At 35.4% G+C, this 22,805-nt stretch overlaps 2 protein-coding genes across 3 annotated transcripts; one reads left to right on the plus strand and one right to left on the minus strand.

Moving 5' to 3' along the window:
* Positions 1 to 212: 212 nt before the first annotated feature.
* On the minus strand, positions 213 to 12,053 carry LOC111062587 (putative dioxygenase Mb0100). Its single transcript, XM_022350314.2, has 5 exons — positions 11,858 to 12,053; positions 7,935 to 8,129; positions 5,013 to 5,254; positions 2,489 to 2,644; positions 213 to 553 (listed from the first exon to the last, which is right to left on the minus strand). The coding sequence occupies exons 1-5, from the start codon at positions 11,976 to 11,978 to the stop codon at positions 410 to 412; spliced, it is 858 nt and encodes a 285-aa protein (XP_022206006.2). The 5' UTR covers positions 11,979 to 12,053; the 3' UTR covers positions 213 to 409.
* Positions 12,054 to 13,112: 1,059 nt separating this feature from the next.
* On the plus strand, positions 13,113 to 21,859 carry LOC111062485 (2-oxoglutarate and iron-dependent oxygenase JMJD4). Of its 2 annotated transcripts, none has more exons than XM_022350207.2 (5): positions 13,113 to 13,559; positions 17,899 to 18,047; positions 18,724 to 18,872; positions 19,452 to 19,719; positions 21,178 to 21,850. In XM_022350207.2, the coding sequence occupies exons 1-5, from the start codon at positions 13,322 to 13,324 to the stop codon at positions 21,646 to 21,648; spliced, it is 1,275 nt and encodes a 424-aa protein (XP_022205899.2). In that variant the 5' UTR covers positions 13,113 to 13,321; the 3' UTR covers positions 21,649 to 21,850. The 2 variants fall into 2 exon arrangements, with proteins under 2 accessions (XP_022205899.2, XP_039280858.1); XM_039424924.1 differs by lacking the exon at positions 13,113 to 13,559 and adding an exon at positions 13,749 to 14,213 and having other exon boundaries at positions 21,178 to 21,859.
* The last annotated feature ends 946 nt before the right edge of the window (positions 21,860 to 22,805 follow it).

Below are 22,805 nucleotides of genomic sequence, written 5' to 3' on the forward strand. Positions count from 1 at the left end.
ATGCCCAAACCACCTCATCCTTGTCTCCTGCATTTTCTTTCCCAGTGGTCCAACTTTTACAGTGCCTCTGATCAATTCATTTAACTAGTTATTCTATATTTAAATAAACGTGCGCGACTCGTTTCGAAATTTATGAAACTTGTTTGGATGTCATCAGATTGATTGTTTCAAACCTAATGGAACTTTGTATGTCATCATATTGAAACACAATAGTTTTGGAATGGAATTTATTCAATAATATTTAATCACAGACAATGATAAAATACCGTTATGAAATGACTTCATAAAATGAATCAAGCCTCTAAGGAAGGAAAGACGTTCGAATGACCAGAAGTTTCAGTGCAGTGGCTGGTCATTACTCTAGAACCTCGTTAGTTGAATGTAGAATCAGTAATTATTATCGGATACTTCATTTGGATGGAGGCACAGTGCCTTTGATTGTGGTTCTGTGTAGAACTCGAAGTCCAACTTCAGATCTTGGAATCTGCGTGTCTGGAGTTGCTTCGTGAGCGACAGCCAAGTTGTCAGATATGATGAAATCCCCTGGTTCCCACTAGAAAACAGAATAACCTTCTTGCAATACTATGTTATTGAACTTATCTTAGTTATAATTCATATCTTACTGATTGTTCATAACTGATCTCACTTCACACAATGACAGAAATTAATAAATCTATATAAATAAAAAATCCAGCCGCAAATTTTGACATTCAATAACTTTTTTATGTGTGCACCGAATTTGATGATTTTTTTTAGTTGTGTTTGTTATGTTCAGGAGCAGGTTTATGGCTATCAAATTCATGATCCGACTTCAGGATTCTTTCCTAAGGTCCTTAAAAGTTTACATGTAATCCTTATGGGAGAAGATTTGTGAGCTGGCCACACACAGAAATAAAAATCAGCTGTTATAATCATTGCGTCATCCAACACCCGTCGGTAGATCTGTTTTTCTATTTTCTTACTATCAGTATATAGAAGAATACCTATATTTTCATCTAAATACCGTGCTTACTACTGATTCACAAAATTTTAATTCTAATAATAATGCCGCTGTATGAACGACGTCCAAGCTTGCGGCGTAGAACTCGAAATGCTGTAAACTTAGAATAGCACGGGAAAATCAGCACAAGATATACCATTCAATTTTCCAGCAAGCTGCATTCAACTATATCTAAAAATACAAACTGCTACACAGCTAACCAACACATAGGGAGTCCATATTGAGATATAAATGTAAATACTGATTGTTGGATAATTTTCATAAGTCATTAAGCTACAGCTAATCACACCTGAGGAGACGCGGCTTGGTGATACAAAGTGTTGATCTTATGGAGATTGCCTCATCACACCGTTCCACTCCATGCCCGATTCAGTGTATGTGAGTTCTTCCATTCAAACCAATAAGCAAGAAGCACCTGGATGCAAAATTCCGTATTGCGCCTCCTCAGGTGTGCATCCAGCTAAAGTTTGTCATGAGATGCATATTTGGCAGTACGAAGTTCGCCGAGCCAGCTAGTAAGTTATAAATGTTATAGTTTTTAAAAAGTAAAATATAGTCAACATTAGTAAAGCTGAATTATAAATTAGGTTCAGGAACACTGACTTTAGTGAGGTAAGGCACTTTTTGACTTCTCCCTCCCTCTCAATAGACATTCAAGAGAGGCTTAATGCATTGAGCGAGCCACTACCTCCGTAAACAATGCCATAGTGCATTCGTGTGACGTCAGCACAGGTAGGGCTCCTACACCAATATAACACTAGCTGATATAGATCAGCTGAAATCAACGATTTTTATTGGTGTAGGAGCACTACCTGTGCTGACGTCACACGAATGCACTACGGCTTTGTTTACGGAGGTAGTTATTGAGCCACCTTCCACAACGCTCTAACCAAAGAAACTAAAATCAAAGAGGCCGAGTTCAGACATTTTCATTTTTTTTTATTAATTATTCTACTTTAATCAGCCACGGGCGACTACAGTGTTGATTCTTTACTGAGACTAAAGTCAGCCATAAATCAGCCCAAAAATTGAGTTAAAATTCAATTTTGGATAAGTTTTTGCAACTAAATTCTGCAAAACATTCTGCAAAAAACATTCTGCAAAACGATGGACCGTCCAAGTTAATTCAACATTCAGTTTAATTCAATTTTATATCATCATAGTCAACAGAGATACCCGATACTCTGTATTATGTTAATAAATTATCCAGTTCAGAAGAGAAAACTCAATTGTTGATTGATTAGAATTGCTCAATATTATCTTCCACATACCCCCCCCCCCCTCCTTATAATTCTATGAAGTCGGCGCTACTGATTATATTACAGTATTCAAATAATTGGATCCTGTTTCTAATACTGTAATTGGAAATGTGAATTTTGAAAACGTTCAATAGTATTCACTTGTATGATTGAACTATTAATTTCCAGTTACAGAACACATTTAAAAACTGATCAAAACGATGGATACATTAATTTTGAATGAACTCACTTGATGAATGTATTGGATCTTTCCATCATCCTTCACAAATTCATGATGAATTTCTTTGCTTATTTCTTTAAACTCTGAAGCCGTTGCTTCTCGTTCATTGGGTGAGCCGAAATCGAAAACGTAATTATGAGTCATTCCTAAATGAAAGCAAAGCACCTGAAAATCAATACAAAATTAGATTCACTATTATTCAAACTAGACAACGTTTGATTCACTAGCATCTTTTTAATTTACAAGTGGCTCTTTTCCTCAATAATATAAATTTTACTTGCAGTTCAAGTTCTTCTTAGAATTCCAGAATTGTGAGAATTTCACTTGATGAACCAATGTAGTCGGTCTGTCTAGGAATGAACTAAGTTTTTTTGTTGCTGATGAATGACAGCTTTCCGGGTTAATAAAGAATTTACATTTACCAGTGTCTGAATAGTACAAATTGACAGTGTCATGAAATGTGAAATGATTATTATTAACAAGAACGCATGCGCAACTCTGTAGGTGTTGGCTGGCGTATTACTGTACGAGTATTTTCAGTGTTGCCAATAAGGGTCATAACTTTTAGTTTCAAAACGTTTCATTCATGATTTTCGCCAGTTTTCCATCAATTAAAGTTCGTATAATTTGTCTCCCACTACAATATAGTACTATATTGAGTCATCATCTCTCTCTCTCTCTCTCTCTCTATATATATATATATATATATATATATATATATATATATATATATATATATATATAAAAGCGAAATGGCACTCACTCGCAGAACTAAACTAAAAATCTACCGGACCAAAAACGTTCAAATTTGGTAGGTATGTTCAGTTGACCCTTTAGAGGCGCACTAAGAAATCTTTTGGCAATATGGCAATATTTTAACTCTAAGAGTGGTTTTTAAGGGTTTAAAGTTCGTCTTTCAGCATGTATATTCTTCTTATTCTCTTAATTATAATTGAAAAAAGGCCATACCATATGTTAATATAGAACTATAATCTAGAGAGAGTACCTCTTCGAAACAGTTGTTAACAGGTAACTAAATTAATAATTTTGTCAGGTTGGCATTAAATTGAGTTGACTTTGATAGGTTGGCACCAAGTTGAAGATTGAAATGCACTTATCGCGGAAAAATTGATTGGGCACTGCTACTTCAATCGGAGCTATTCCTGGGAATATTATATTACCAGCCGTCAGGCTCGCTTCGCTCGCCATATCCGTTTAGTCTGCACCCCCGACTGGATCGTCCTAACATATGATAGAAATGATCAAATGAAAAATGCAGGCGAGCGAAGCGAGCCTGTTGATCTCATTCTTGGAGGATCCAGTCGGGGGTCCAGGGAGCGGAGCCCCCTGGCTAGACGGTTATGGCGAGCGAAGCGAGCCTGACGGCTAGTTAAGTATAATAGTAATCTATTATAGTCATATTTTTATCACCTACTCGAGCTGAGCTCACACAGCATGTGATACGTCTCCTCATTTATGTGTCCACAATTCGGCAATAACTATTTTAAAGATGCGACCATATTAAAATAATGGTGTAGCGCATGAAAGTGTATGTTCTTCGATGTGCTATTTATCTAGGGTATATTTTAGTACGGTATATACGAGGGTGAATCAAATGAAAACCTTAAAAGTGTTCTAAAGTTCTGAGAAGTTGTAGGATTGATCCGGTCACACAATGACCACCAGGTGCATCAGTGACCTTGCTACACACATCTAGCGGTGACTTCAGTTATAATATGGCCGCCCCAGTATCAATATGCACCAAATTAGATCAGCGATCAGTCATTTGTTTCTTGAGCAGTGAAGGTGTCAAACCAATGGAAATTCATCACAGGATGACAGTACAGTATGATGATTCATGTTAGTCCAGAAACAAACATTACTACCAACCAGAAACAAAAAAAGGAATGGCACCATAGCTCATCGCCAAAATCAAAAAAATTCCGAACTCAGCGATCAGAAGGAAAACTCTTGCTGACTCCCTTCTGCGATGTGAACGGAATAATTTTGGAGCATTAAATTGACAGGGGAATGACAGTAAACATTAACTCTTATTCAAATCTCTTAAAAAATCAACTTCAGGCCAGCAATCAGGAGTAAACGGCGAGGACTTCTCACTTCAGGTGTGCTGTTACAGCATGACAACGCCCGACCACAAACAGCTCGTCTCTCGGTTCAAACTATCCAGAATATAAAATTTGAATGCCTCATTCACACACCTTATTCTCCAAACCTCGCCCCCAACGACTTTCATGTGTTTGGAAAGCTTAAAGATGCAATGGAAGGCAAGCATTTCCAGAGTGATGAAGAAGTGAAAACCGAGTGGCTACAGGCACAACCAAAATAATTCTTCAAACGTAGTATTCATGCGCTTCCAAAGCGGTCGAACACTTGCATAACACTTCAAGGAGACTATGTAAAAAAATGATAAATGTAAGTTTCACTTAGTTACGAAAATAAATAATATATAACACTTTCAAGGTTTTCATTTGATTCACCTTCGTATAATATAATTTGTATCCTTATCACTAACCTTCTTTCCACTCCTCGGATGCGTGTAGATCAAAGGATGAACAGGACCTGAGCGTCTGTCACTCATCATCCAAAGTCTGTCCCATTTATTGAATGTTTCTTTTGGTAGACTCTCCACTATTTCGGTAAGTGGCGCAAATGCAGTGGCCCCTCTCTTTGGAACACTGACCATGTGATACAAGGAGTATGAGAAGGGCGCTGGTTGAAATGAACCATCGATATGCCAGCCGGTTCTCCCTACACCTTAAATAGATGAAACAATTCTTCATTATTTCGTACCTCAAATATATGTTGTACCAAGTGTTAATAAATTATTGGACCTATTAGTAGGTTGAAAGTTAATGAAAATCAACTATAGTGAGGTCCACATTATAAAGGCAGTGTTAGATTAGCAACGGTATTGCTATCCTTGTCTATCATTCAACAAAGCGGATAGCGCTAACTCTTTCTCTCTTTACTCTGTTGCCAGTTCGTCTTTTAACAATGTAGAATTGATAATTAATTAACAAAATATTTCATCTTAATTATGAAAAATTTACAATGAAATTATTGAAAAATATAATTTCTTGCTTAATAAAATACTAGTAGTTCTGTGAACAGTAGACCTCGCGCTAAGTAAGTTACATTGACCTGTTATGTTTTCTCAAAAATTAATAAATAATTCATCAATTTAAAATGTCTAGAAAATATCCTAAATAAACATAGAGCTTTCTGTCCTATCGTACCGTGACGTGTCGTCCCGGAATGTGAGTGTGAGCGCTGTTATCAGGTCTGGCTGCAACTGTCTACAACGTTGATGGAAAGATACATTTTCAAGATGTTCGATGTTTTTGAACGGGTAGTATTATAGTCCACTAAACAGCTTATTTATGATGAATAATATAGTCTGATTTTTACTCCGATATTGGCGTATGAAGGAGGCTCCTTTTACCTTTTATATTATCCTTGAAATGCAAAATTTCCGAAAGCCTTGTATATACGCGCAATTTAAAAAGGAACATACCTGTCAAATTTCATGAAAATCTATACCGCATTTCGCCGTAAATGCGGAACATATAAACATTCAAACTTTTAAACATTAATAGAAATGCCAAACCGTCGACTTGAATCTTAGACCTCACTTCGCTCGGTCAATAATTGTTTATTTTAAACGACAATGAACAGTTGATATTACATCAATAAGCCTGTATCAGCTACTGTCTCTAGATGGCATTGATAATATAGAGGATCGGCAACGTTTTTTTCCTACCTTTCTTTCTCCACTGCCATTATAACGTGGACCTCACTAAAGCAGCAGAAACGTACGTACCTATTTCAAACAATTCTAGTACGATCTAGAATTTGAGATAAACTTTATTGGACCCAGTGTTGAATCTAAGATGGGGGGATAAGTGTCAGTTAGGCAATCATTTACTCGATTAAGGCCATCCAGAACGTTTCATGAGAAACACGTTCTCTGTTCCTATAAATGGTTCATACAGTATAGACGTTTTATAGTTTTAAGAAGTAGGGTACCGTGAGCTTATTGAAACGTTTTAAAAATGTAATAACCATTTTGCTTTTGAATTCACAGAACACATATCGATTTTTCTTGGATGGTAGTTAGTCAAGTCATTTAGACACTGTCATTTGAACCTGCAGGGTTCAAGAAGAAAAGCCGTAAATTGTAGATTCTGATCTTACATTTATATTCAACATGAAAAAAGGTACTAGGAAATATTAATGCAGGGGTGATCACAACCCCCCCCCCTCAACACAAAAATTCATTTCTCCTATACAAAAAAATTTAACAATTTTAGTAATTTTGATCACTTGTGACCTTTAATTTTTTGGGACCACCCAAAATCTGATTTGAGCTCTCCCCCCCCAAAGAATTTCAAAGACGCAGTCTACGTCCGAACACCCCTTCTGTGGGCATCTGCTGGATGGTAGCTATTGCTCATTTCTACAATGGAACCTACAGAGTTCAACAAGAATAGCTGTATATAGTAGATTCTGATCTTACATTGATATTCAACATAAAGAATAGGTAAGCTGAAATACTAATGCAGGGGTGACCACAAACCTCACCCCCCACCACTCAAAAATCCATTTCCACCTATACAAAAAAATAACAATCTTAGTAATTTTGATCAGTTCTGACCTTTAATTTACTTGTTACTTGTTCAGTCTTCGCCACAATCGGTGACCGGGGGGGAATTGTCAATATTTCCTCATGCTTGAGGAGGTCAATGAATGTTGTGAATTTTTAGGACCCCTCTCCACAAAATTTGATTTGAGCTCTCAAACCCCCCCCCCCCAAGAATTTCAAGGACGCAGTCTGCGTCTAAACACCCCCCTGTAGGCATCTGCTTCATGCTTACCTGGTACTATTAAATCAAAATCAAATTTATTTTCCATTTTCAAGGCAAAAATACAATTGAATAATACTATTATGCAATATTGTATACAAAATAATACACTTAATACAACACAGGGAAAAACCTGCTAATGCATAAGCCTGAGCGCAGGTAAGTTGCAAATAAACTTATCTAGAGCATCTTAATAATAGGAATATTTTATAATTTGTAATTATGATAAAACTCAATGAAGATAATGGAAAGGAATCCTCATAGAAGAGAAATATTGAGATGGAATGACCAAAAAAAGAGAAAAAATAAAAAGGAATGAAATGAAAAAAAACGACGCGACGACAATCATTGATGAAATGATTATTGATTGACAATGGAGAATATGATAATATAATTTACTGAGGGTAACGTGCCATGCATAACGGAAAACGTGAAGGAAGGTATTAATACCAATACTGTTTGATACAATTAATATTATTAAAATGTTAGTAAAATTCAGATATTAAGCATTATTGTTTCTGCTTCTTGAGTACCGGTAGGTAAAATGAGAAGATGATGCTGATGAAACATACCTGTACAACCCTCAGTTTTATCATTCGAAACTCTGAAGACATCAGGGTGTGGTGATTTGGGATGTTTATAGAAAGTTGACTCAAGTTCGCCAAACCACTCACTAATTTCAACATGTCTGTTACCACTCACAATTCCTTGGTCTTTAAAAATCAGAATTCTGTGAGCAGTTACATCTTCTTTTATTTGTTTGATAACTGAAAAAAGAGTTTAGAAACAAAATTGTAAGCAGACATACATCAGAGCATTTATAGTTTATATAGTAATGGCGTAGTCAGTTTAGTTTTCGGATACGAATTATGAAATAGCTAATTTTTTGATAATGATGACGATCTATTTCATAGAGCTCAGTCTTAGAATAAGGTAGCTTTAGAATAGACGTTGCTGATGACTGTATGGTCCGTTAGCAAAAGAATAAAATCTATTTATCTATCTATCTAGAAGATTCTGCAAATGAAATGACGTGATTACTGCCAGTAATGAAACATAACATTTGACTTTCATGGATAGTGAAATAACAGATTTTTTAGGGTGAGATCACATTGGATGCGTATATGTGCAAGTGCACGCTTGGTTATGTATGACCAAGCGGGCAGATGGGAAACAAACTATGGAAAGAGCAATAGGATTTCTCACATTAAACGCATGCTCGTACACTACTCGTTTCGTTCAGTGTGAGCAGCTGAAAGCACGACACAACGTGTTTCAATGGCTCTTTCCAGGATTTGTTTTCAAAATCCTTTTTATATACCATTAGGGTATGATCACATTGAATGCGTTTATGTACAAATGCACGTCAGATCATGCATGAGCCGTAAAAGAAAATCTGGAAAGAGCCATTGTAACACGTTGTGACTTCAAGAATCAAGAATTTTACTGGCCATAAAGCAACATTACAAAAATGTAAGCAATAGGCTTCGTCAATAATAAGTAAAATATCACAAGTTAGACTATAAAACGAACAAATTTACAAATACACATTGAAATATTGTAGTAAAATATCACGAGTTGGACTATAAAAAACGAACAAATTTACACATATACATTGAAATATTCCAGGTACTCATTAACAGAATAGAAAGCTTCAGACTTGAGCCATTTATCAACAGCAATACAAAACGTTTTCAATGGTAACTGCTTAACATTATCTGGTAGTAAATTAAAACATGCGAATTTGTAGGTACTTATGACTTTTCATAGTTTTAGTCAATCTAACTGTAGGTCTAGTTATATCATCCCTTTGTTTAGTGTAATGTGAATGTACAAAAATATTTTTATTAAAATTAGACAGATTTTTCTTCACGGAGATTAAATTATAATATATACGGTATACAGACAAAGCAAGGTCATAATTTTGTGTTCAACAAAAATTCCTCTACAAGATTCATTGTATTTCATACCAAATGTGCTCTATAAATCAATAGTAATCAGATGTAACTCTATTTGCTTTCTTTTGCCATATAAATGCTTTTTTGAAGAAGAAGATGAGTTGCCCCACAGCTTTACTCCATAAATCAAGTGTGAATGGAAAAGACCAAAGTATATTAATTACATCAAGGTTTACACAATATTTTAGTCTTTGTAAGAGAAATGTTACTCTAGAAAGCTTTTTACATAAATTCACTAGGTGATACTCCCAGCTGAGTTACGTCAGCGTAACGTCACGTTGTGACTTGTCAGAAGCTGCTTAAACTTAACGCAACCAGTACGTGCATGCGTTCAGTGTGAGTTCCTATTGCTCTTTCCATGGTTTAATACTCATCTATCTTGCACATATTATAGACCTACGTTTGCAACAAAAATAATTAAATGCCATATAATTGAATAATTAAAGTTGGTTTTAAACCAAAAGAAAACATGTGTTGAAATTCCATAATCTATATAAATAAAAATCGAGCCTCAAATTATGACATTCAATAACTTTTTTATTTGTGCACCGAATTTGATGATTTTTTTTAGTTGTGTTCGTTATGTTCAGGACCAGGTTTATGGAATTTATCATCAGACTTCAGGATTCTTTCCTACCGTCCTTCAAAGTTCACATGTAATCCTTATGGGAGAAGATTTTTGTGAGCTGGCCACACACAGAAATAAAAATCAGCTGTTATAATCATTGCGTCATACAGCAGCCGTCGGTAGATGGTAGACAAGAGTGGATGCTGCTCCATAACCGCCCATGTATTTTATTCTAAACGCCCCAACTAAAAATAAAATGACTGTTCTGTGTGTAACCATCCAGCAGTGCAGCCTCAGGTTAAAGACTTACATACTCTAAAGCATTGCTTTGTTTCGAATAATTGTGCTTTCTTCGGTGTTCAGAATTAATTGATTTTTATTAATTGAATAATTTATTTCGCAGTTGGAAAATTATCTATATAAATAAAATGCCGCAACACGCCTCCTCAGGTGTGCATCTAAAGTTTGTCTTGAGATGAATTAAACTATTTGGCGGTACGAAGTTCGCCGGGCCAGCTAGTGCTAAGATAAAAATCTTGTGGCGCAAAGACAATCAACATCTTTAATTACATAAAGATTTTAAATACTTGGGAGCAGATACTGGTGAACTACGTATATAACCTTGTTCTTCACCAATGCCAGCAGAGCCGGATGGATTGTGTCATGAATTTAAGAAATATATTTACGGTGCGCACAAAACTAAAAAATCAAGATGGCAGCCTGACTAGACCAAGCCCAGTAAGTCATCCTCAAAAAATTCCAACCGAGTAGAAAGGGTAGTTATCAAGCCAGGTCTTAAGTTGGGGCCTGAACCCAAGCTAGGTTAATCCATTCACTCCATTTGGCAGCCTGTTATAGACTCGCAGGGCCAAGGCAGGGAATGCATCACGTGTCTTTGAGAGCCGGCGGAAAGGCACATTCAATAGACATCTGTGTCTTGTATTGTGGTCATGGAAGTCACTTCTTGTACTAAACTTCCCAAGATTTTCATGCTCAAACACAGCACACATAGTGACTACACACGGTCACTATTCCAGTGGATGTGAAGAGAGGTCTACAATGTTCCAAGTACCCACTAAGAGTCACCACTCGAATTTCCCTCTTCTGCAGCAGGAAGACATCATGACAAGCCGAAGCATGCCCCCAGAGCAGAAAACCATAGCTGAGAATGCTATGGAAAAGCCACAAGGTGGGGTCTGCTCACCATCTGTGTGATTTTTTGCAGCAGGTAGGTGACCCTAACCAGTCTCTTACTGATGCCCTGAATGTGATGCTACCAGGTAAGTCTTGGATCGATGTCAATATAATTGAGGATCGAATCCAAGCAAGGAAACGCTCCCCTCAACGACGTGACAATATGTGATGAGCTTGAGATAACCATTCCATTGCCAGCCCATATTCCAACGGCTTGCCATTCATACTGTGCATGGACTGTACATATTAGCATCACTACTTCATGTCAAAAAACACCTGTTCGAGTTTTCAAGAAGAGAGGAAGTGCACACTCATGTCATTTAAGGGAGGATCAATTTGAACGTGCTACGCCGATGTTTGTCTAGGGTCAAGGATTATTTTCCAGTTGCTGGCCTTCAGGATGTTCAACTGCCTACCACACTCAGTGAGAGGGCCATCATCTACTGTATTCAGGAACATCCTATCAAGGTGGTTTATTGGGAGGAGCTTTTACTGTTTAGTTGATATTTTGATGATTACTTTGCTGGTCTGTAACGCCTCATCAGAGTCAATTCAGTTTTTAAATATTGACACGATCTAACCGGGGAACCCTGGTCTTTGATCATGATATTGGATATTTGAGAAAGCATGTTACTTCATGAAGGAGGTGGATGTCTGACATCCAGATGTAATAGATAAAGATAAAGGCTTTTATTTGAATTACTTCAATCAAGAAAGTACCTGATTATAGTTTCAATGAAATATAATTTTATAAACTTTACTAAAAACATTTTACCTTCAGGCCGATTTTCAGTTGATAGATCAATTCCTCTAACTATTTTGCCTAGTTTATTGGGAAACAATTTATAATATAATGACATTGTAGAAAAACAACTTATAAAATTCAAATTCTTCATAAAAATTAAATTAACCTATATAAAGACAGACTTCTCATAATATTTTTATCTTTATCTTAATGTCAAAATTAAACTGACAGGTAACAGCTGTTACCACCTGTCACGACCACGTCGCTCCCTCAAGTAAATTATATCTGAGTGCGCATGTGCTATCACACATCAGCGCTCCAGGAGATTGATTAGTCAACTACAATGAAAAAATTCCTCATTATTCTAAATGTTTAACAATAATTGTTAATTATTCTGACATTATTGCTATTTTCATATAAAAATTATTTGGCTCTACAGTCGTGGGTAAACTTTGGCCTCCTCAACATGGCTCACGGGGATCATCCACTACGCCATTCAGCCATCTCCTTCTTGGTCCTCGTCTTTTCCTAGTTCCAATCACCATTTCATCCATTATTCATAATGGGAATCACTCCTCCCCCATTCTCATCACATGTTCCAACCATTTTATTCTTCTTCCCTTTATGAAGTGAACAATATTTTCTCTTCTGATTGCTTTGTCAATCTCATTATCATGCCTAGCTCTCCAGTTTCCTCAATCGCCTATTGGTCCCCATATCCTACGCTTCTGAACATCTTCTTTCTAAATGACCTCTACGGTCTCTCATCTTTGTTCAAAATTGATCCATAGGTCACAACCGGTTTCACCAATGTTTAGTACATCTTTTTATTCGTTCTTCTAAATATCAATCTGCTTTTGATTTTTTTTCTGGTTAGCAAAATATACACTATTGTCCATCATAATTATTATCCTGCTACATATTTCACAATGTTCTGTTACCGGCTGTCAACATCACATCAAGGTATTCAAAATCACTAATGCCTTCCACTTAGCAATTATTCTGTAATTTTATGCATTTAATTCTTAGCAAGCACAAAATGATTATTTTGTGATCATGATGAGGGTTATTCAGTTTATAGATAAAGATTATAGTAAGGTGGAGAGAATAGGTTTATCAATTCTTCCCCTTCGAGAATTATCAAGAGTTAGCTGATTATATCAGAATTTTGTCATTGTAGTTAACAAAACACCCACCTGTAGCGCTAAAAATATCAACACATGCGCATCATTTAAAAATATTCTCCGGGGAGAGAGTCATCTTTAATCAGCTGTTATCTATTTACTTTTTTAAATTTTATTGTAGGTAGACGGTAGACCTTTTAGGTTAGTCGTCTCAGAGCTCAGAGGGGATTTGAAGGGTTTTTTAAAGATAATTACTATGATCTACTATTTTTTTTTATCAATTATTTATTATGTGACATGAAAAAAAATGCATTAGCAGAAACATTTAAAATAAAATAAGGACTAGCTTCTATTGATAATTATTATTGTGATGGATTTAATCGATTTAGAACATGATATGGAATTTGATTTCATTTCTAGCAAACTAGATTGTGATATAATTCCATTTTTAAATGATTCGGATAAATTGCAATATTCACATGTGTATGAAAATTTTTTGTTAACTAATAGACCATTTGTCTTGTCACTTGACAAAAATGAATGGCCATGCTTGAGTGAATGGGTTATTGATGAAAAGCCGCATTTTGATTATCTTGTTGATACGTTTGGTAAGTCTTTAGATTTATAGGAATTCTATAGCTTTCCCAAGTGATGACAGTATGATTTTTGAAGGAACGAGGCGGGGCCGCGCTACCTATACACTGGGTTATTGTTCCAAAAAGGAACAATAGGGCTATTGATCCTCCAATTCGCGACTATCACACTCTATTGTCCTCTGAATACGCTTCATTACCCTCATTAAAGGCCGGAGTGGCCCCGTCTGCTTTCTTGAAGGCAGTTTTAGCTGGTAGGGACTCATCTATTACTTTCCATCTTACCTGTTACTTGTATTCTCACTTTATCATTGAATCTAGATCAGTGTTCAAGTACTTGTTATTCAATCCTATTATATTAAGCGATTTGTATCCATTCAATCAACTAAGAACTATTCATGTTCTATGTTGCCTTAAAAGTTTGAAATTGGACCGGATGTCCAAAAATACATTTCTTGACAATGGATTTTCCCAATCAACTTTCTTACCGTCAACTTCCCCCTTCCTCGGGGATGTCATTCCAGTAACAATCACTTGCAGTTTGCAGCTCGTCCAAGCAAGTTGACAGATCTTATAACTACTGTCTCAATCAGTGTCTTACAGTTTACCCGTCCTACATGGAGTATACTCGAAGTCTCACTGAGTTTCGAGAACACATATCAAAGACTGGTATGAAACGTTTTTTAATACCACCAATTTGTACTTTGATATGTGTGTGTTTGTGTACTGTAATGTCTATGTAATGTATTTAGTCTCATCATGTACACTGAATATAATAGGATGTAAGGATAAGTATAAAAGGGCGTAAAATAAAAAATTTATAGTTTCACTAAATTTGTACTTATAATTGATAGTAATGTGTGTGTTTATCCAATCAATTTTCATCCTACCACTGGTTTACAGCTGAAAATGCCTTTAAGTAATCAGACTGGGCCACCAATTTATTCCTCGGAGTGGAATCCTTAACAATAGACCACGAAAATGTCATAACAATAGGCGACCACTGAAGGGACACGAGAACTTCTACCTGTTCATCAATTGCTTTCGGCGGTCCCGTCTCCTTTCTTTTACCCGCTTTCTCTTCCCAATTCACCAAAATGTATTTTAACTTTTTTTTAAGAAATAAAATTGATCAATCATTTTACTTGAGTATAATTCATTTTTTATTATTGATTAGGCTATCCATTGAATAAGCCTAAGCTTTCCCCCAAATTAACTAGCCTTACTCTAAGATGCATGTTGAATAATAATTTATTACAATATAATAATAAAATGGTCCTGTCTATGGCGTTTAAATAGCCTATGCTACCGCATGAGAAGTTAAAGAATGATTAACTATCATAAGCCATGTCAACAAGTAACAGATCTTTTAGTTTCTAGTCAAAAACAATAACAAGCAAAAATACACCAAAGCATTCAAAGAAACATATAAAAAGCAGCAATCAGTAGAAGTAGCAAGTCAGGCAAGAAGTATCTACTCAGAGTTTGTGGATCACAATAAAAACACCCTCAAAGAATAGAAGGGATTCTCCTGAAGCCTCCCTCAGTCTCCTCTTCAAAACTATCTCCAGCAGACTCCTGGTTAAAACTGGCAGCTTGTCCACAATTCTAGTTGGCTGGTAGATGAGGCTGCTCTGGGTCTGGCCTGTTTGCATGGGCATAACCCCTGGTAGGCATAGTATGGGCATTGCGGAAGGATCTTATAGCTGAACTGAAAATATTGAACACAGTGAGACTAGTTTCACTCACAGAGAGAGGCCTACAATGTGCCAAAAGTCTGACCCACAAAAAATCCGAATAGCCTTTTTTCCTTCACTTTAGAGGCTTCATCCCGTAAGGTGATACCATATGCCATAACACTTCGTAAAAGGCAAAGTATCACATGTGTAGATGAGCCTTGGGATACATATTCTCAGGTTCCTGAGCAAGAAGAACACCCTGTTCATGAGGCATTGCGATACTTCAATAGGCTGCCTACAGGAGTAAAACAGTTGTATTTAAGAGCGTTTGAAAGAGTTGTATCCAAGCACTTGAAAAGCAAGGCGTACTACAGTGTTAGTGAATATATTAGTGATGATTTGTCGGAAATGCTGTCTTGCTAATCATGCCTTATGTATGTTTTTGTTTTTTGTATTGTATTTTATGTTTTTGACGCCATCGATCTCATATTATGGGTAAAGGATGCAGATTTAGGTATAAAGGCATGATTAACCTGCTGCAGACCACCTGTATGTGTTTGACCCAGGACAGCTTAGGATCCATAGTGAAGCCAAAAGAACGCAGTGAAGGAGATTTACTGAAAGGAAGATCAGAGAGCACGAGAGCACATCATTCACATCCATACACAATTTTCTGGATCTCCTCACTATTGAGAAGAAAAAGGATTGCCTAAATCCAGTCCTCAACAGTCCTATCAGAAGCGCATATCATTCTTCCCAGGTCAGCCATTCTGCTGCTGATAGATATCATCGAAATAGCACACCACTGTCCTGTCTCTGAAAAGGCCAACATCATTAATCATAAAGGCCTACAGATCCCTGTAGGCCAGTACAGATTCCTGAGACAACCAACAGCTCACTGACCTTACCCAAAACCACACACCATTTGCCAGCATCATTAAGGTTTCAACATAGTTCACGTCCCTCCAGGTTTCAACATAACAGCCAAGTTATATTCACTTTCTTAGTTAGGATTAGTTGTACTTATGTAAAAATTGGAAAATTGAAGTATCCGATTAAAGTATAACTTTATTTTGTTTCACACAACATTTTTCGACTTATAATGTCATTTTCAAGTGAGTGAATTTCACTTGAAGAATTTCACTCACTTGAAAATGGCAAAAAATCTTATGGCAAAAAAAGGCTCTTAGAGCTATCCTAGGACTAACACAGCAAGATTTATGCAGGCCACATTTCCCTAATTTGGGTATACTAACCCTTCCATCTCTCTTCATTTATTCCAATTTAATTCAGAAAAATTTTCCATTCATGAAGATTACCATGCATATAATACCAGGAACAGTAGGAACATTGTAGCACCACAAATAAGACTCACTAAAACTATGAGAAGCCATACTTTCCAACAGTGCATATTGTACAATAAACTGCCTCAAACAACCAGGAATCTGCCTCCAAACAAATTTAAGAAAATTGTATACAGTTATCTGAAAAATAATAACTTTTACTCACTTGAGGAATACCTGAATACCTGAATTGAATGTATTTTATGTAATGTAGATAATTATGCTTTATCTGTTCAATTTGTATCGATTTTCTGTTCAATTGTGTGTAGACTACTTTTTAAAAGTATGTATTATGACTTGCCTAATGCTATAATTGTAGCCTGATGGTTAATAAAACGAATCTTGAATCTTGATATTATGAGTCAACAAACATGTTGTGAGAAATAAAATGAAGTTGAAAACACGGTTGATTTTTAAGGCCCGCCGCAAAGTGGACCCACGCTAATCCAAGAAAAGCAACCCACGCCGTGGAATGTTTTGTAAACCATCACTAGACTTCTCCAGACATCTGTGTAATGATAATAATACATGCAATGAATAATCCACTTGTCAGCTGATTGATTATGAATAATTCTATAGCAATGGTTGACAAAACATCCCACGGCGTGGGTTGCTTTTCGTGGATTAGCGTGGGTCTACTTTGCGGCGGGCCTAATGCCCATTTATGTATGAAAAACTCACCTCTTATTATGAGCTGGATGATGATAGTGAATATTATCTTATCTAAATACCAATACCGTAACTTGGTTGGACAATAAATTGAAATTTTAAATTCAGACTCAAACTCCAAGGCAAGGCTCATAAATTGCGGTTTAGTAAGGAAATAGGGATGCAATAAGAATTATAGGGATGACAAGAACAGATTCATCATTTAGTGAAACTAAAATTGAAAACTCATCAAGTTTTTTTTCTGTTGAGGATGATTGAGCTCTAGGCTTTTACGAGGGTATTGAGACAGATGATAATGAGAGATAAGTGGACCTGCAGCTGTAGGTGGGTTCCAAACCACAGGAAGCAATTTTCAAACTCATGAGTGGTATTTATAGGTGTTCGACTCTTAACTCACTCTTAACTTACTCTTAAGGGTAAGTGGTTACCCTTACAATGGGAGTAGCAAGCGCATGGAACTAAACTTATCTTATTGATAGCTTATGAGCGCGACCACAAAACGTATAGCTTCCCCCAAGTGATAACGGTGTATGCTTTCTCCCCTTCTCCCCAAAATGGACAGCGAGTAATTGGTGAACGACATGGCATTTTTGATATTGATAGTATAAAATTATATTATTAGAATAAATAAATAAATTTATGTGAAATAACAAAATTTTCCAGGCTCCTTTGAAGTTCCAGTGGCAAATTGTGGTTCCAAGTATTACAATTCTCAGGAAAAGGAGAACATGTCAATGAAGAGCTACATAGTTTATTGGAAGGACTATATTGCAAATGGATATCCAGAAAAATCCAAGATTTTGTATCTGAAGGTAAGAATTTAGACTGTATTTAAAATAGTTAACGTTTTTATAACATTGATTCAAGTATCTGTAATGTACGCTTTGATTTTTTTCTATACTGAATTCTAAAAGAATGATTATTGTAAAGTATTCTGCTTTTCACATTCCAGCTTGATTATCTCTTTCTAGATTAGTTCAATTTTCTAAAAATTGATTTTAAAATTCTCTTTCCAAGTTGCTCTTTCAAAATGCAAATGCAATTTGGATACAGCAGCTAATGGACCTCATTATGATTCTCTATAGGATCAATGTTGGACTTTATACACTTTTGAATACTTTAATCACTGTAATAGCTTCAACTCTTGATATAAACAATACAAAAATCTAAAAACAAAATTTTATAGTCTATATTGATTCAATTCATAATCGAGCCCATTTGTCTCCAACTTTTAATTTTTGACATAAAAATGAAAACACTTCTGGGAAGTCGTCTATTTTGAGTTCGATTTTTCGAAATTTTCATCAACTTCTCAATTTATCCAACACTATGGGATGGATTTAAATTCTCGGCTTGGATCTTCAAAGAAAGTTTTAGAGCCCGAATCGCAAATAATGGACATTTATTCATTTATCCATTTCTGGAATTTAATGGGGAAATTCAAAAATATTCGTGTAGCAATCATTCAGTTTCAATCTTTTTCCCCAGGACTGGCATTTCAATAAGGCTGATCCTTCACAATGCATTTATAAGGTGCCAAATGTCTTCTGTTCAGACTGGTTAAATGAATATTTCACTCTTAACCCGGCACTGAATGATGATTACCAATTTGTTTATATGGGTCCAAAAAACAGTTGGTAAGTAGTCAGTTTTACTCTTGTAGATTTACTGATCAACATTTTTTAATACAGTTATATAATATGTCATCCAGGTCTAAGAAGGATAACGACCCGAATTTGCTAGTGAATCAATTACTGGTTTCTCATTCATATTTATTTTTAGGTACTTTGACTTGTTTTGGAGTGTATTTGTTAAATTACCTGACAACTTCTGTGACTATCCTACTTTCATCGGAATTTTTTTATAGAAGAAATGAGCTAGTTTGAAATTTGTTAACACAGTGCTCAGTTCATTATATAAAAAATCAAATCTATCACTACATGAGGAGATCATATTTATATTTACCGGTTTCTCACGATTTATCAATTCCAATATTATATTTACATTCAGTTCTAAATGTTGCTTAACAAGTAAAATTCAATTATGATTTATTTTTGCATTACCATTGCAACTGCAATACCAATGTTGAGGTTGTAGCTTTGAAATTATTTCGGTCGCATTAGCCGATTATGCCAAACCATAGAATAAAACAATCTTGCTTATGCAAGTCTATAAGTTTTCTCTGACCAAACGTAATTTCGACTATATGTTTTCAGGACTCCTTTTCATGCAGACGTGTTCACTTCATTCAGTTGGTCTGCAAATGTATGCGGACGCAAGAAATGGATATTGTTTCCACCAGGGGAAGAAAATTGTTTCAAAGACAAATTTGGAAATGTAGTTTATGACATTCAGTGTCCTGATTTAACAGATCCCAATTTATATCCTAATTACAAGAATCTGAAAAAGAGCTTTGAAGTGATTCAGAATCCAGGAGAAGCCATTTTTGTACCTTCCGGCTGGTACCACCAAGTTTGGAATCTGGTAATTTAAATTTCTCTTTCCGTTTCTCTATTACTCTATTTAATATTATTATGTTTTGTCTCATTCTTTTGAAATATCCTAGTTTAGTTTACAGTCACTGTAAACTTTTGTTTTTAGCGGATGAATTTGATTTTAAAAGATGAATAAAGCCATATCCTTCTTGATTACCTTGAGGTGTGAGGAGGTGTTACTCAATAATAATTATTTTCAAAAGCTAATTTGTCTTTCATAGAGGAGAGATGGAAGGAAGTCGTCAATTTTTGCCCAAAGTTTGCGTACTCTAAACCCCCTATGAACCCGGTGGACCGTTTATGAGCGATTTTAAAAATATTCTTGGTCAATCACGCTTTGATGAGTCTAATATAGACCAAATATAGTACATATCTGATTTAACGAGTTCTGGCTGGTTCCTGACATGTGTTCCATGCTCTCATGTCATTTGATTCCATGTAAGATAGGACCAAAGTATGAACCAAAGTATAGGACCAAATTCCATGTAGAACCAAAGCATGCTTCGATGAGAAAGTTCTTAGAATCGTTTATAAATACGGCACTTGATGTATAAACACAATATTTAGATAGCAAACAATATGATTCACAATATTTTATTGAGTTTGTACAGTTCAACTCTCAGTTTCGTGTCATTCTAAAATTATCTAATCGGTTGGATAAGCGATTAGATAAGAGGAGAGGACCAGAGGACGGGTCCAGTTGGACCTGTGTAGGTTCAACTCTAGTAGGACCACTTCAATAGTTTCTGCTAAATATCATTTATAAGCTTCAAAATAGTTTCTGCACAATAAGAAAGTTATAGATATTATCATATCTTATCATCCAACTGAATTACAATCCTAGATCTTAAGTTGGCATCAATATTTTATAAGTGTAGACTTCATAGGTGGTTTGAGAAGAAACCTTTCTACTCTATTGCTGAGTTCTTGAATGAAACTGAGTTTGACCTGACTGTAGGCTGTGATTCTTAATTTGAACTATGATATGGATGTTTCTGAATGTATGTTTCTTGTTTGCTGTGTTTTGTTTTCTGTCGATATTTGTCTGTTTACAATATTATTTTAGCTGTTGACTTTGTTTTGTAACACTCAACTGTTGATCTTGACTAGAGATTTGATTAAAATGTTATGTTTCTAAAACTGTAAGACTGAAAGACTGAACTGAAATTAAGTTAACAATAACTAAAGACTGAAACTGTAAATAATTAATCGATTGATATTGTTTCTATGCCTAACAATATGTATTTTTTTCTTTTTATTGACAATACTCTATGTTTGTACCAAATTCTTGAGTTAATAAATTTATTTATTTATTAAATGAATTGAATAATGCCACTAGCCAGAAACAAGCCACTAGCAAGATGTACTAAATTGTATGCAACACTCCTTCTAAATTAATTAAGATGTGAATTCAAAGTAACTTAAAGAATTGTGTTATTGCTTACAGGAGGACACCATCTCCATTAATCACAACTGGGTGAACGCTTGTAATGCGACCACTGTGTGGCGGGCACTTCAGACTAATCTAATCAATGTACAAAACGAAATTTCAGACTGCAAGGATATGGATGGCTGGCATGAGCATTGCCAAATCATACTCAGAGCTAACTTTGGTATGAATTATGCGGACTTTTTCAATTTTCTCAAATTTATACTGGATAGACGGACTGAAGCGATCAGACAAGATGAGAATTTAGTTTTCAATTCATATGTATTTGGCAAAAATCATCTACTGCATGATATTCGAATAGTGAGGAACATTCTAAATGACATGATATCAGACCCTGATGTTAAAATTCTAAATGATTGTGAAACAATGTGTATTGATGAAATTATTAAATTAGTTAATAGTATTAACAGCTTATTAGTTAGCAACAATAATATTTTAGATTTTAAGCTCAAAAGTACCTCAAGCTGAATTGAAATAGTAAAATGATTTTAAAACAATATCCAGCGCTTTATTACCTAGTAGTGAAAAAGACTTTATACTATTCTTTTTCAATTTGTAAAACTTGAAGTACATAGCCGACATATACCTGGAATGTTCAGCTAAGCACAATGTACCTAAAATACATTGGTTAAGCCCATTCGTATTCTATCACTGTGTTAATACATGTTCAAATCCTATAAATTCATTATTCATGTGCAAATCGGCCTCAGTAATGAAAGAAAAAAGAAATAAAATGATGGTTATCGATATTATTTCATTCAACGTGAAATCATATAGAATAATATTGGAATTTGAGACAAAGATGATCTTCAAAAACAAGGTTTTGAATGGGAATAGACTTGAGATGTTTAACAGGTAAGTCGTGCCTGTGATTAACGTGTGTGTCGTGCTCACGCCGAAACTGTAATTTACAGAACATGTGAAGGAACGTGTATCAGTACGGTAGCCAAGTTTGCAGTAGGTAATGGTGTTTGGAGAAATTTTTTAGTGAATAATGATTTTAATAGATGCAGAGTGGAAGGTTTATAAAGCGTAATGAGGGTGGTGGAGCACTCTCTTAGTATGGGGACTCAAGTTTTTTTTTTGACGTAGGTATTGGAATCATTACACCTAAATTTTTCTTGAAAAATATGTTATCATATTGCCACATCTACACTCAACTATTTATTTTAACACTCAACATATCCATAGGGAAGAATATGCCTCTTCCTATATAATGCATGTTTTCTTGATGGAGCGGGTCCATCAAGTTCGTATATTTTACTCATACGAGGACTCATCCTGTTGACGAGCTGAAAAAAATCAGCGCGTTTATTAATCTCGTATAGGTTTCCTCATAAGAGACAATACATCCTGTTGAAAAATTTGAAAAGATTCAGTGCATTTATATATACACTGCATGTTTATCATGAGATTACAACCCTCGTATAGTGTTGTGGTTATACTGTCCCCTATTTTTGAAAAAGGCGGGTAGTGAAGTATTCCAAGATGGCTACTTAGGCGTTATGAGGAAATTTATAAATTATGATTTATTTTTATAGTGTATTGTAGTGTCATTAAAAATATCTTCATATTCATTAAACTTCTAATATTTGATTAATAACAGCTATAATATGAGAAAATTT

The sequence above is a fragment of the Nilaparvata lugens genome, chromosome 3, assembly GCF_014356525.2.
Source record: "Nilaparvata lugens isolate BPH chromosome 3, ASM1435652v1, whole genome shotgun sequence".
NCBI lineage: Eukaryota > Metazoa > Arthropoda > Insecta > Hemiptera > Delphacidae > Nilaparvata > Nilaparvata lugens.

What these genes read in the sequence shown, in the direction of transcription:
- LOC111062587 (XM_022350314.2), bottom strand. Translation starts at nt 11,978, where the DNA reads ATGAAGAATTTGAATTTTATAAGTTGTTTTTCTACAATGTCATTATAT. An exon ending in TAAAACTGAGGGTTGTACAG is followed by an intron (nt 5,255 to 7,934) that starts GTATGTTTCATC and finishes CATCTATTTAAG; the next exon opens with GTGTAGGGAGAACCGGCTGG. An exon ending in ATCCGAGGAGTGGAAAGAAG is followed by an intron (nt 2,645 to 5,012) that starts GTTAGTGATAAG and finishes ATTGATTTTCAG; the next exon opens with GTGCTTTGCTTTCATTTAGG.
- LOC111062485 (XM_022350207.2), top strand. Translation starts at nt 13,322, where the DNA reads ATGGATTTAATCGATTTAGAACATGATATGGAATTTGATTTCATTTCT. An exon ending in TTATCTTGTTGATACGTTTG is followed by an intron (nt 13,560 to 17,898) that starts GTAAGTCTTTAG and finishes AAAATTTTCCAG; the next exon opens with GCTCCTTTGAAGTTCCAGTG. An exon ending in ATGGGTCCAAAAAACAGTTG is followed by an intron (nt 18,873 to 19,451) that starts GTAAGTAGTCAG and finishes ATATGTTTTCAG; the next exon opens with GACTCCTTTTCATGCAGACG.